Raw genomic sequence first — 15,513 nt, 5'->3', positions numbered from 1 at the left:
TTAACAGTCTGGGTAGTGACGAAGAGGAAAGTTGGAGTTGGAATTGGGCAATAGCAATCACTTGGTCATCATCCGCTTATTGAGTTACATTGGACATGTTATACACTCTAAAATCATCACCCAATCAACGTAAAAGTACATTTCTCAAGCTTTCAAGGAGAGTGCAAATAACATTCTTTGGATCATCACTTTATCCGTTTGAAGTCTACTGTACAACGGCTAAATTATTATTATTTAAATTTTATTTCATTTCAAACACATATATACACACACACACACACACCAGGAGCTGCGGTAAACTACAAAATATATCCCAAACTACCATGAGAACATTTTACAGTTCAGCATTCTGATATGGATGGGATTAGAAGCAGTATTGCAAATCCGCAGGCAGTATGTCCGAGGTAAGTCATATCCGGGTGGGAGTGCCATTCACATTCAGCATCATCAGCCCTCCTTGAAGACACTACAGAGTATAGAAGTTTGTCTATTTCCTCTACTATTGTTGATGCTATGTTGTTGCCTACAGACATCCTCAAAGACATCCGCAGTGTGTAGACCCATCCATGATGAAACCATTAAAAAAGGGAAGCTAAAATAGCACCTTTTTTAATACTTTCAGTCATGGACTAAAATGTCTTCGTATAAAAATGGAAATCAGCCATGTAGTTATTGGAAATGAACAGGCAGTCAGTCCTTTCTCAGGGTTAGGTTTAAATATATATATATATATATATATATCTTTCCTTGCTCCCTTGAGATAATCACTGATCTGTAAATTAATAAACAAGTGAAATGAGAGTTACCACCCTACCGACCTTATTAGATCAGTGACCAACTTAGGAAGAAAGGATGCACTTGTAACAGGGCCTCAGGCCCTACTATACCCCTGGCAGAGGTCTGCTGGGTGTGTATGGAGGGATGCGAGCGGTTTCCAGGTGGTGGTTGCCTGGCGTGTCTTCCTTGGTGGCTTTGTGTAAGGCAACTGGAGCTGAGGCCAAGGCACCCACAGCAAGATGGGAGGAGTTAGTGACTGAAGTGTTGGCCACCAGCTCAATCTTCCCCTCCAACTTGACCAGGCGCGTCAGGATGTCATCCAACAACACCGCTATGGTCCTCTTCAGATCAGCTGTGTTTGTGTGTGTGTGTGCACGTACGTGAGAGAGAGAAAGAGAGAATAAAAATCTTAAACAATTTGTTTGGTTCAAGTAAAATGTGGTAAGTAGTTTTGTTTAAGTAGTAGATGAGTGTTTCCTCATTTCCAGTGCCACAACAAAATACTAAATGGTGGCTTCTGGACTTTTCTCTAGCTCTAAAGCAACCCTTACCGTAACCAGCCATGGAGGTGCCCTGCGGTCCTCCAGGTGCGTTCTGGTTCTCCTCGGTTAGCACCTTGACATAGCGCCGGCTCAGCTCCAGGATCTGTTGATGCAGCTCGCCACTGCTCTGGTGGTGTTGCTGCTGCCCGGTGTAGAGTAGCAACATGAGCCCCCACGCCAGCCCCATGATGATCAGCAGCACGCTCAGCTTCTGGGACATGTTCCTCCCCAGCATGGTACTGGGGCTGGATGTGGGGCTGGGCCAGGGGAGAGGGGTAGGGGTCTGGGGGAATAGAGGGTGGGACTGGAAGAACAGGGTTGGGGAGAGGGGCTTGGGGCTGGTACTGGGTCTGGAGGTGGCTGGTGTTAGGAAAGAAAGGAGAGGGATCTGGAGGCAAAGGGTTAAGGGTTTGGGGCTAGAAGTGTGTGGAGCTCGGGCTAGTCAGGCAAAATAATGACACAGGGCTAAGGGGTTAGGACTGGGGGATATAGGGCTTGGGTTGGGTTTGGAGGAGTAGAACACTTTACAAACCTAGCAGCCAATCATGGGGCCCAAACCTGGCAGTCAACCTTGAGACCCAAACACATACATAGCCGCCTGAGTCATTCGGAAAGGGAGGATCTGAAAGAGAGAGAGACAGACAGAAACACATGAGTCATCCGTGTCATGTTTCAATCTGTGGAGAATCTATGACACCAAGACACAATCAATCAGAAATCTGGGCCGGGTTCAGAAGGGCACATCAATGTTGTGGAACGTACTTCAGAAAGAAAGCACTGTGTAGAACAGACATCTTTGACAGGGAGGTAGCCTAGTGGTTAAGAGCGTTGAGCCAGTAACCGAAAGGGTAGCTGTTTTGAATCCCTGAGCCGACTGGGTGAAAAATCTGTCCAGAAAGGAACTTAACCCTAATTGCCACTGTAAATCGCTCTGGATTAAAGCGTCTGCTAAATGACTAAAATGTAAGAAATCATGAGCATTGAAGAAACAACTATGTTAATGGCATTTTTATCTGTATTTCACCACTCATGAGGCTGTTTAGAAATAAATGAATGTAGTAGAACTTAAATAATGCTCTGTTGTGAGGACTTGGAATTCATGACAGCCGCTCTATACATTATATGTAGCCTACATTCTAAATGTTTCTCCCCATTGCATAAACACCTGGCCTAGATCTATGGATTATGAACAGGGCAAAATCCCCTCTCTCTGTTGTAGGTCTATTATTTTGTATTGTAATCTTTACCCCCTTTTTCTTCCCAGTTTCTTGATTGTCTCATCACTGAAATTCTCCAATTGGCTCGGGGGAGGCAAAGTTTGGGTCAAGCGTAGGGCTGTTGCTGTGACCGTATTTCTGCCACACCGGCAGTCACGAGTCATGAAGGCAGTCAAATTCCAAGTGACCATTTAGTCACAGTAATTAGGCTTCTCCAAGCTCTGATAATGCAAATGGTCATTAGTAGCCTACCAAACATGCTAACTGCCTGGTACTGCCTTGGGTTGTGCCGTGGCGGAGATTTTTGTGGGCTATTGTCTCAGGATGGTAAGTTGAAGATATCCCTCTAGTGGTGTGGGGGCTGTGCTTTGGCAAAGTGGGTGGGGTTATATCCTTCCTGTTTGGCCCTGTCCAGGGGTGTCATCGGATGGGGCCAGTGTCTCCTGATCCCTCCTGTCTCAGCCTCCAGTATTTATGCTGCAGTAGTTTGTGTCAAGGGGTCAGTTTGTTATATCTGCAGTACTTCTCCTATCCGGTGTCCTGTGTGAATTTAAGTATGCTCTCTCTAATTCCCTCTTTCTTTCTCTCTCTAGGAGGACCTGAGCCCTAGGACCATGCCACAGGACTACCTGACATGATGACTCCTTGCTGTCCCCAGTCCACCTGGCCGTGCTGCTGCTCCAGTTTCAACTGTTCAGCCTGTGATTATTATTATTTGACCATGCTGGTCATTTATGAACATTTGAACATCTTGGCCATGTTCTGTTATAATCTCTACCCGGCACAGCCAGAAGAGGACTGGCCACCCCACATAGCCTGGTTCCTCTAGGTTTCTTCCTAGGTTTTGGCCTTTCTAGGGAGTTTTTCCTAGCCACCGTGCTTCTACACCTGCATTGCTTGCCGTTTGGGGTTTTAGGCTGGGTTTCTGTACAGCACTTTGAAATATCAGCTGATGTACGAAAGGGCTATATAAATACATTTGATTTGATTTTTGGTACTCAGCACTTTATTGTCCCGCTAAATCACTCTGACATCAATGCAAATGTCTTCAAAAAAATAGAATCAAACACTTCATGAGAGCCCATGAGCTTGTTGCACAACATTCCAATAGGCTATGCAATTGCAGGAAACAACAGAATGATGGCCTCTACTAAAAATAGGAGGTTCAGCTTTATATAGGCTAGGCCTACTATATTTAATTCTCAACTTTCCAATTAAGCACATTGCTTATATTCACAACAGGAGTATAGCCTACCTGGCTGGCATGAAAATAAATCACGGGGAAAAGCGCCCACCAGTCGCTATATAAGTGCATAGATGACATGCATTTTTCCCCCGCTGATCCCGTTTCGATACAGGTGCATGATAATGGTCAATTCTAAATCAAGACTAATTTCACATATACTGTATATTTAGTATATGTAAAGACTCCACAGCCCTAGTCATGTGTCCTTCCGAAACATGACCCGTCAAACCAAGCTTCTTGACACCCGCTCGCTTAACCCAGACGCCAGGCGCACCAATGTGTCGGAGGAAACCCAGTTCAACTGACGACAGAGGTCAGCCTGCAGGCGCCTGGTCTGCCACAAGGAGTCGCTAGAGCGTGATGAGCCAAGTAAAGCCCCCCTGGCCAAACACTCCCCAAACCTGGACAACGCAGGGCGTGGTTAGAGCGTTGGACTAGTAACCGGAAGGTTGCGAGTTCAAACCCCCGAGCTGACAAGGTAACAGGCAGTTATCCCACTGTTCCCAGGCAGTCATTGAAAATAAGAATTTGTTCTTAACTGACTTGCCTGGTTAAAGATTTTTTTATTATTATATATATATATATATTTTAAACGCTGTGCCAAATGTGTGCCGCCCTATAGCACTCCCAGTCATGGCCGGTAATGTCACAGCCTGGGATCGAACCCGAGTTTGTAGTGATGCCTTACACCGCTGCGCCACTCAGGAAGCCCAGTAGGCCTATTTTCTAATACAGACATAGGTTACTTTCATTTTCTAAATCAAGAAGTTGGCAGCAACTGTTTTAAAACAGTTTTTATTTAGCATTTGTGAAATTATTTGTATGTGATATGAAAGGATTCATGTTTCTAGAACTGTACAGCAATTGAGAATCATCCACGTTTAAATGGAGTATTTGGCTGTTTTGGCTTCGAGAGCCGATTCACCATTTATACAGAACATGTAAGGTCCTTGGGACTGACGTTTGGCTCCTTTACTCCAATATTGGGCTAGGAAAGGCAATACATTGGAATAGCCATGTTATAAGCCCTAGAGCCACAAAATGCTAGGAGACTAACTAGCATTTTTTGACTTTATGACATGGCTATCTTATTGCATGACGTTCCTTATGACAATAGATGAGAGTGCAAAGGTCCTTATCCATCTCTTACTGCTTTCATGGGAATATGTGGTTTCCTGGATGAAGGAGGGAACTTCATGATGATATCTAGGCATAATAAATTGTAATCATGCACTGTAGTAGTAAATTAATTCAGAAACAAACGAGGGGTGGGCGGTATACCAGTATCAACGTGAATACCGGGATGACGTTGTGCCATGATATGGATTTTGCCAGGACGGCAGAGAATTGGTTCTAGAAAAGGGGGCCTCCTCTGTCGTTTGGAACTGGTTTGGCTTTAAGATATCCGACCTCGACCAACAAACAGTACTGTGTAAATTGTGTCGATGCATTGTGCTAGCCAAAGGTGGAAACAGCAATCTTTTTCACCACTTGAAAACCTTGCATGTGCGCGAATATGACGAATCTACCAGAATACATGCAACAAACCCCAGAACAGTGGAGCAAGTCCAAAGACATCTTCAAGCCAGACCTGCACTCAGCTACCACTCAACGCATCATTCATTAGTGGTAGTCCCGATGACAAGAAGAGCAACAAGTGGAATGAGATAACGAGTGCAATTACATATCACACTGCGAAAGACATGGAATCGATTCAAACAGTGGATTAAGACAATTTCAGAAAGTTGATTCGAACTCTAGACCCAAGATTCGAGATCCCGAGCCGTAAATACTTCAGCAAAACATGTCTACCAGAACTCTACACAGAATGTTGTGACAGAGTTGCCAACGGAATCGATAATGCGGCATTCTTCTCCATCACTGCCAATTTATGGTCAAGCCGGACCACAGAGCCATACGTTAGCCTCACAATTCATTACATTGACGACAACTGGAAGCTGCAAAGAAAATGCCTTCAGACCTCTTATTTCCCAGATGACCACACCTGAGAAATAATTGCAGCTGAGCTGAGGGAGGCACTTTCATCCTCGGCCTTAAAAAGAGTTGCGTCAAGTATGCATGACTACCAACAGCGGATCGAACATGGTCAAAGCATTGGAGCTGAACAAATGGACAAGACTAGGGTGTTTGGGGCACAGGCTACATTGTTATTGGTAAGTTTCAATGTCCAAAACACAGAGCTAGGTAGAAAAATAACAGAACTTAAAAACAACAACTTAAATGCAGAATAAACTATTGTATTCCTTACCTCTGTTTAAAGTTATAGCTGGGGCAGCAGGAAGCCTAGTGGTTAGAGCGTTGGACTAGTAACCTATAATATTTTGTAAATGTGTGCCATACCCAAACATTACATGGATTACATTGCTTTTGTCACGTTCTGACCATAGTTCTTGTGTGTTTTCCTTGTTTTAGTGTTGGTCAGGACGTGAGCTGGGTGGGCGTTATATGTTATGTGTCTAGTTGGTCTGTTTCTGTGTTTGGCCTGATATGGTTCTCAGAGGCAGGTATTAGTCATTGTCTCTGATTGGGAACCATATTTAGGTTGCCTGTTTTGTGTTGGGATTTTGTGGGTGATTATTTCCGTGTCTGTGTTTGTTTCACCACACAGGACTGTTTTCACATTTATTGTTTTGTATATTTGTAGTGTTCTCGGTATTAGTCTTTATTTAGAATTGATACATTGGCCTATGGTTTCCATATATGAATCTATCCTCTTTCAATAATAAATAGCCTACTCAATAAATGATCCCATTTTCTAAAGGAACATTCTCTCTTAATCACAAGAGTTGTATGTAAATCTATAGATGGATTAAATTTGTAATCACGCCAAGTGTCCATTCTGTAAATGGTAATTACAGCAGATGCCAAGTTATTTCTATTGAATAATTGTGATTCATATGTAATAATTGTTCACCTTTTTATTTTTTAGAGAGGAGTGTCCAAAATGAACCTCCGGTTTCCACAGGACTGTGCAAGAAAGTGGTCAGCACATTTTCCTATAGTTGGAAGAAGCAGAAGGCCCTGATAAGTGTACAGGATCAACTGAGCCTGCCCCTCCACAAGCCCATCACAGAATCTCCGACAAGGTGGGGATCTCACCTGCCAATGATGGAGAGAGTCCTGTAGCAGAAAAAAGGCCCTCACACAAGTCCTGGCAGCAGACAAAAAAACACAGTAACTTGCACACTCCTGGCAAAACATTGAGGTCTTAGAATCTGTCACGGCAGCACTTACGCCTCTCCAGGATTTCACAGATGCCCTGTCAGGAGAGACATACATGAGTGTGTCCTATCTGAAGCCCGTCCTCCATATCGTCAAGAGGGAGGTTCTGAAATCAAATGAGGGCGAAGCCAAACTGATCCGAGAGATTAAGATGATGGTCCTCAATTACCTGAATGACAAATACACCGACCCTGAAACAGTAGAGCTGCTCACCATGGCAACCTTTCTGGACCCAAGGTTCATGACCACCTACATGACCACTGAGAAGCTGGTGGAGGTGAATGTGAGAGCTGCCTCCGAGACAGAAGCCCTCCTGGTAGGGAACACAGCCGTGGGAGACTTCTCTCTTGAAGAGGACCAGAGTGAGAAAGAAGCTGCCACTGCTCCACAATCAGTAAATAAGTCCAAGAGCCGTGGTGCCTTTTTTAAGAAAACCAGTAGTGCACCTGCCTTAAGAACATTGAGACAGGTCATTGAGCAAGAGCTGGACAGCTACACTTTGATAATGGCAGCAGATAGTGAGGCTGATCCATTGGAGTGGTGGCGAGTCCACGTATCCAACTTCTCACAAGTGAGTTGTCAGACAAAGAAATATCTATGCATGCCTGCCACAAATTGGCCCTCAGAGAGCATTTAGAACTGGGGGCAATGTGTTCACATGCCATAGGGCAACTGAAGCAAGAAACTGTCAACAGGCTGGTGTTCCTGACACGGCACTGAATTGCAGTGAATTGTTACATGGTGAACTGAGAAACATACAGACTCTCTGGTTAATGCTTGAAGAAGTTCGTTTGAAAAGGTTTATAACTTGAATTCATAATGACCAGTGTTATGCTGAAAAAAAGACTGCACTTTTCATATTTGCCCTGAAAGGGTAAAAAATGTTTTCATTTTCTTTACATCCTAAGTACTTTAAATATTTTTGTATTTAATTTTACTCCATGTACCTTTGTTTATGTTTCATGTTTGAACAGTTTTAACCCGGGAAGTAAAAACACGTGCAATGCCCCCTTTCTGTTTCTATATGGTTAAAAGCAATATTTTGTCATTCTTTAAAATTTGAAAGGCTCATAAAAGGTTTGGTACGGTATAGAGTGATATATCGTTATCGTCCGGAAGTCTATCCTACATTGTTCTTTACAAAAGCACAATATTAACTTCGGACAGCAAGTCCGCTTGTCAATTCGCTCCATTTTCCATTGATATTTTCAACAGCTCACTGTCTATGAGTTACAGATGAACATACAAGTGTATTGGGTTCCTCGACCTCTCTCATCAAAAGGTACAGCTTTTATTTTTTCAAAATTCCTCACCTGTGATTTATATTTAAAAAATATTTCCCCTAGTACAGCTGTGGTTATTAATTAATGTACAGATCTAATTTAATAGCTGCCAATCCAAATGACATATACATCTAAAATAACATAGTTGGTCACTGACGTCCCTCCTCCATAGTACACCCATTAGAATTGCTGTTTTTCATTTCACAGATTTTTACATTATTTCCTGTAGTAGGTCTAGTTTGCAATAGTTCACTGTCGATATGATCTACAGACAAGTGCGGTGGGTTCCTTGACCTCTCTTAAAAGGTAAAAACATAGTTGATCTCTAGATAATTTAATTGAGACAAAAATGTAGTTTCTCAGGTTTGGCTGATTGCACTTTTAAGACGGACCCTTAGGCACCAGTGTGTAAAATTCAACCATTGAAACTAACAGTCACTTTGAAAACGAAGTAAACAACATTTTGGCTGTACCTTGCTCTCTATTGTCATCTGATTCTAGATGTATCACCCTAATCATCCTTGGACTTCCTGTCAAATAGGTATTGATGAGAAAAATAAACATCAAACCAATATCCAAACTGAAAACAAATTTCCTGTGGTCTTTAACCCTGCATTGTTGTAAAAGGAACAGTAAGTAAGCATTTCACTGTTAGTCTACAAAGCATGTGACAAATACAATTTGATGTCTGTCAAGCATTGTTATCAGAGCTGCCAACTCTCACTCATTGGCCGTGAGACACGCATTTGACCCTCTTCTTATGCATTGAAAAGTAATGCTTTTATTTTTCTAATGTGTCCATTTGTATAGTGTGTTAACATTTCAACTGTGCTCCAAATAATTTTTGAAATCGGAGCATCTGCGAATGCAATTTAACACCACGAGTGGAACCTCTTATCATTGTCCTGTCTTGCCATAGCACTATGAACTGGAGGTTGAACGATTATGATTTTTCAACGCCGATACCGATTATTGGAGGACAAAAAAGCCAATACCGATAATAATGACAATTACAACAATACATAAAGATTTAAAACTGTATTTTTTTGTGAAGAATCAACAACAAGGGGGACACAATCATGAAGTGGAACAACATTTATTGGATATTTCAAACTTTTTTAACAAATCAAAAACTGAAACATTGGGCGTGCAAAATTATTCAGCCCCTTTACTTTCAGTGCAGCAAACTCTCTCCAGAAGTTCAGTGAGGATCTCTGAATGATCCAATGTTGACCTAAATGACTAATGATGATAAATACAATCCACCTGTGTGTAATCAAGTCTCCGTATAAATGCACCTGCACTGTGATAGTCTCAGAGGTCCGTTAAAAGCTCAGAGAGCATCATGAAGAACAAGGATAAATGTTGTTCCACTTCATGATTGTGTCCCACTTGTTGATTCTTCACAAAAAAATACAGTTTTATAACTTTATGTTTGAAGCCTGAAATGTGGCAAAAGGTCGCAAAGTTCAAGGGGGCCGAATACTTTCGCAAGGCACTGTACATATACATATGAGATGAATAATGTAGGGTATGTAAACATTATATTAAGTAGCATTGTTTAAAGTGTGAGTCTCAGAGCGAGTGATGTTTGAAACGCTATTAGCGCACACCCCGCTAACTAGCTAGCTATTTCACATCACATCGTTACACCAGCCTAATCTCGGGAGTTGATAGGCTTGAAGTCATAAACAGCAGAGTTGCTGGCAAAGCGCATTAAATTGCTGTTTGAATGAATGCTTATGAGCCTGCTGGTGCCTACCATCATTCAGCCAGACTGCTCTATCAAATCATAGACTTAATTATAATATAATAACACACAGAAAATCGAATCTTAGGTCATTAATATGGTCAAATCCGGAAACTATCATCTCGAAAACAAGACGTTTATTCTTTCAGTGAAATATGGAGCCGTTCTGTATTTTATCTAATGGGTGGCATCCATCAGTCTAAATATTCCTGTTACATTGCACAACCTTCAATGTTATGTCATAATTACGTAAAATTCTGGCAAATTAGTTCGCAATGAGCCAGGCGGCCCAAACTGTTGCATATACCCCGACTCTGCGTGCAATGAACGCAAGAGAAGTGACACAATTTCACCTGGTTAATATTGCCTGCTAACCTGGATTTATTTTAGCTCAATATGCAGGTTTAAAAATATATACTTCTGTGTATTGATTTTAAGAAAGGCATTGGTGTTTATGGTTATGTACACGTTGGAGCAATGACAGTCCTTTTTCGTGAATGCGCACTGCATCGATTATATGCAAAGCAGGACACGCTAGATAAACTAGTAATATCATCAACCATGTGTAGTTATAAGTAGTGATTATGATTCAGTTTAATGCTAGCTAGCAATTTAGCTTGGCTTCTTACTGCATTTGCGTAACAGGCGGGCTCCTCGTGAGGCAGGTGGTTAGAGCGTTGGACTAGTTAACCGTAAGGTTGCAAGATTGAATCCCTGAGCTGACAAGGTAAAAATCTGTCATTCTGCCCCTTAACCCACCATTCCTAGGCAGTCATTGAAAATAAGAATGTGTTCTTAACTGACTTGCCTCGTTAAATAAAGATTAAATAAAGGTGTAAAAAAAAAAAAATGCCGCCCAAAATTACCGAGTGTTATGAAAACTTGAAATCGGCCATTCCGATTAATCGGTCGACCTCTACTATGTACATGAAGGTTATGATTGGTCTAGTTATGTAAGGGATCAATGGGATTGATTGTGCGTTTTAAAGAAACACCCCTCAAGATTAGAGTGGAGCTGAATGGAGAGAGAGAGAAAGTCCACACTAAAGTCCCTTCGTTTGGTGATTGCCATTTAGACTGACAATGAAAAAGCAGCAGACAGACCTACAGTCTGTTTTAGCAGGGAAGTTTGGTAGCGTGACCTGATTTGGAACTATGGAAATCCAACAGATTGTGAACCCAAAAGTGTAAGTTTGATTCTAGAGGGGGGCAATAACTAGAAAAATTATTTGATTAGGGCGTAGGGGCAGATTTGTCATCTTCAGGAGCTTCTATTAACAATTTACTTTATTTAGTCTGATCTGTGGACAATTCTCATTCTTAACAATGGGCTACAATAAAAATGGCAATTAGGGTGCTTGTCAGCAATAACACGTATTACCTACACTTACACTATTTGTATTTTATTATTCCCCTTCTTCCCAATTTAGCTAGTGTAATCACATATTTGAAATCTGATATGCCAACTTGTCTGTGAAAATGAATTACACGAGGCTATGTATTTTTGCAGCCATTCACAGACAGTTTTGAATAAGTTCTACAAATAAGCATTGGATATTAAATGCCACAGCCCTCAAATATAATTTGACATTTTAATAGTGTGCACATGCTAGGTAGAGATGGTAGGTGGACTCAACTCATAAACACATCATACTTGGTCTATGTAGAGTCAGATGATGGCAAGGATCTTCAACTAGTAGGCATAAACCACCTGAATATTGATATTCATTAGATTTTTCTTTAAGGATGGGTGATTTTGACAAATTAATTATTATAACAAGAACATTTTCAAACACCCAGCACTAGAAACATATATCAGGGTTGGCCAACCCCCTGGAGAGCAAGCAGGATTTTCTTCCAGATCTATTCTAAAGAGAGAGTAAAGAAAGTATTTGTGTCCTTACCTTGAAAGCAGTTTATGGACAAGGAGACTGCAATCTATTAGTTTGGTTTCCCACTGCCATCATCCATAATATTAGTAATATTAGTATTTCCCAGAGCTGTGGACTCGAGTCACATGACTTGGACTCGAGTCACAAATTTGATGACTGATTTGATATAAAATAACTTGACTTGGAGCCTCAAGACTCAACTTTGAGCCCAAATACATACTAATAACTCATACTTTATAACCGTTTGACAAAGACATGCATTTCAGCTTGATATTAGTAGCGATAGCTATATTGTTATCTTAACCGTTAGTCAAGCAGTTTTCTAGAAATCTAGCTATATATAACTAGCTTCCAGTGCTCAGGCAGTTAGTTAGCTGCTAGCCTAGCTTGTTGATATCGTGCATGACGTAAATATGGCTCGCGCTAGCTAGTCTTGACAGATATCGAACATGGATAGCTGCCCCAGTGTCAAATCAGACACCCACAAAGTTGTCTCACACCTCAAACAGTATTTAATTGCATTTTATCAAACCGTTATAAAAACAAATGAACGTTATATTACCTGGATTTGTTCGTTTGAGTCACTGCTGTTCAAAACGTCAGTCTGCAATCCCATTCCAAAACTGAGAACAGATGAGTGCACAGGGCAGATACCGAAATTCTGCTAGTACGGCTTCTAACTATTCAATACTCTTCATAAGTAATGTAATTGAAACAAATCGGCAATTCGGAAGTAAAATTTGCATTGTATAATTGTTTGCATGTCTAGGATTTATTTTTTATTTGTTCGCGAGTTCAGCCGGTTTCTCCTCGTGTTGTGTTTTGCGTCATTACGATTCACTGTTTGCCGTAGGGATTTGTGGGAAATGTATTGCTCATAAACATACATGCAAGTGTTTTGGTCAATGAGTACAGTGTGCTCATTCTTCCTTATCATCACTGTAATAGTCATATGTGTAAACATACTGAATTGTAATTGGATGCATTTTACCGCCATATCATACTGTGCTATGATTGGTTAAGACCACCCAAATGGTTAAGTCATGGTCAGTTTGATCCTGGTTGGCGATACGTAAATATGTCAGTTATAGCTAGCTAATAAAGAGCTACGTTAAGAAATATCCTGTAGTACTGCATTTGATTATTTTGTACAAAGTGTGCAAAACAAGACAATCACGGCGCTAAATTGAGAAGAAAAAAAAACATTAAACAAGTTCAAATTCAAAACAGTGTAAGCGTTTTGGAAATTAATTATTAGATGGCTTATTTGACCGACAGGTAGATGAGGTATAGGTAAATCAAGGTACCTGCGCCTGCAATCCTAAATCAATGGCGGGAGAAATGAAAGGGGGGGGGGGGGTGCAGAGACCATTGGTAGAGACCGTTCCCATTGCTTAGCTACGTGGACGCCATGTGCTGAACCGTATGTGAGCACAGGACTTCAATCGAGGAGCAGAGGGATTTTACAACAAAATGTAGTTTAAACAGTATCTAAAAACTTGAGTGATGGAGATGATGTCTTGACAAGACTCCATTGAAGAGTACAGAATGTTTGTTTTGCCAAATAAAATGTATTCTAGGATTATATTCATCCTGGATTACTGCTGGAATTTCCCTATTGAGTCACCTCACTGACTTTGAACTCCTATTTGCTTTGTTATGTTTGCCTTCAGTTCAGACAACTTAGACAGTGCACACACATCCCTTGTATGTCAAATTTCACCAAGTCCATTTTGTTTGGAGTCAGTGTATTTTACAGCCTTCATCACTCCATTCCTTGTTTCCTTCCCTTCATTAGCAGATCAATCTAATTGGACTACATAGGTGAATAACGGCTCATAAATGGCCATTCGCATGAGCCACTCTCCCCTCAGCAGCCTCCTGTGGTGTGAATGTCTAATAGTCTACCCTATATTTTACCTTTAATTAACTAGGCAAGTCAGTTAAGAAGAAATTCTTATTTTCAAAGACAGCCTAGGAACAGTGGGTTAACTGCCTTGTTCAGGGGCAGAACGACAGATTTTTATCTGGTCACCTCTGAGATTCGATCTTGCAACCCTTCGTTACCAGTCCAACGCTCTAACCACTAGGCTACCTATTGGCTATATTGAATACTCCTTTTGTATCAGTATTTTATTTGAGGAGGGAAGGCATACTTTGCAGAATCTGGGTACTCAATGATCAGAACTAGTAATCATACCCCAGTGCTGTGGCAGCTGTTGTTGTGTTTTAGGATTGTGGGTGAAGACGATGGCGGCAGACTATATTCTCCCCCAGAGGAATATGATGAGTATAAAAGAACAGTGTTTCCCCATCGACTACACAGCAGGCTGTATGTGAGCTTTGGAAGGCCAGGGGGAATAGACTAAACTGATCGGCCCAGAGACACCTTGCTTCTGCACACACAGGTACACTTTAACAACATCATCCATCTCTAATACAACACTGATTCGTTCACTAAGAATTGTGCAGCCTCGAAAATGTAATAGCGCTATGGCCTCCTCAAAGAGGTCTGAATCTTTATGGCTGAGGAGGAGGTATGGTTACCCAGGAATTGCATGGTCAGTGGTTCAAGCATCACTCCAGCTATCCCTCTTAATCGCTGCACTTGGGTTGAACCCCTCCAGATACAAACCACATCAGACAGACTTTGAGGAGGTTCCTTTTGGAAAGACCGATTGCGCTACCATGCTGGGTTTAAGGGTGACAGTGTTCCACCTACCAGTACGCTCACCTGAACGGGTCGCAGCATGTACACTGCAGCTGCAAGTTGCACAGTGAGACCACAGAACAAATGTGTGGGAATGAGTGTCTCTGTTGTCCCTCGCTGAGGCACCGAGGCATTGTTATAATCTTCCTTCTATTCACCCAGCCTTCCAATTTGCTGTGTTAAAAGTAGTTGCTGAGTGTTGTATAGGATGAGGGTGAGGCTACATTGACCTACCTCTCATCTCTTTGTCCTCTCCTCTCCTGTCCTCGGGGTCGGCAGGGACTTTGCATACGCAGCCATGGGGGTATAATGGGGTTCAGCTCGCTGGCTGACAGGTACACTGGATGACAGCGGGGCAGGTGAGACCTCCAGGCAGCATCACAGACTCATTGACAAGAGACAGGCACATGATGAATTACAGCATAGACATCTCAGTCTATCTAGGAGTATAATCTCAGCCGTAGATACAGTATATGAGATGTCTAATTGTTACTCTTGACTAACTATGTGTGTGAGTGCGTGTGAGTGCGTCTGTGTGTGTGTGTCTGTGTGCGTGTGTGTCTGTGTGCGTGTTTTCCCCACTTCTTTCTGTCCTGTTGTCTCAACATCCTGGAGCCTTCCTAGAGCATGTGTATGAGAAAGCCTGTGGCCCTACAGTACAGGTCAGAACCCAACCTAGCTATAGGAGACATCATTACGACTGTTTCCTTTGGAATGTCGAGCCTCTGAAATCTATAGATCAGTGTTTCCCAACCCTCTCCTCGGGCCTCCCCCAGACATTTCACATTATTTTTTTACCCCTAAACTGGCACACCTCATTTAATTAGTCAAAGTCTTGATGATTAGTTGACTA

At 41.9% G+C, this 15,513-nt stretch overlaps 1 protein-coding gene across 2 annotated transcripts; it reads right to left on the bottom strand.

Moving 5' to 3' along the window:
* Positions 1 to 746: 746 nt before the first annotated feature.
* LOC124042708 (coiled-coil domain-containing protein 126-like) lies at positions 747 to 12,840 on the bottom strand. Of its 2 annotated transcripts, none has more exons than XM_046360799.1 (3): positions 12,513 to 12,840; positions 1,329 to 1,941; positions 747 to 1,129 (listed from the first exon to the last, which is right to left on the bottom strand). In XM_046360799.1, exons 2-3 carry the CDS (start codon positions 1,552 to 1,554, stop codon positions 882 to 884), a joined length of 474 nt encoding a protein of 157 aa, XP_046216755.1. In that variant the 5' UTR covers positions 1,555 to 1,941; positions 12,513 to 12,840; the 3' UTR covers positions 747 to 881. The 2 variants fall into 2 exon arrangements, with proteins under 2 accessions (XP_046216755.1, XP_046216756.1); XM_046360800.1 differs by lacking the exon at positions 12,513 to 12,840 and adding an exon at positions 11,963 to 12,208.
* Between the last annotated feature and the right edge of the window lie 2,673 nt (positions 12,841 to 15,513).

The sequence above is a fragment of the Oncorhynchus gorbuscha genome, linkage group LG09 (genome assembly GCF_021184085.1).
Source record: "Oncorhynchus gorbuscha isolate QuinsamMale2020 ecotype Even-year linkage group LG09, OgorEven_v1.0, whole genome shotgun sequence".
Lineage (NCBI taxonomy): Eukaryota > Metazoa > Chordata > Actinopteri > Salmoniformes > Salmonidae > Oncorhynchus > Oncorhynchus gorbuscha.
This window is presented reverse-complemented; position numbering and strand designations above follow the sequence as displayed.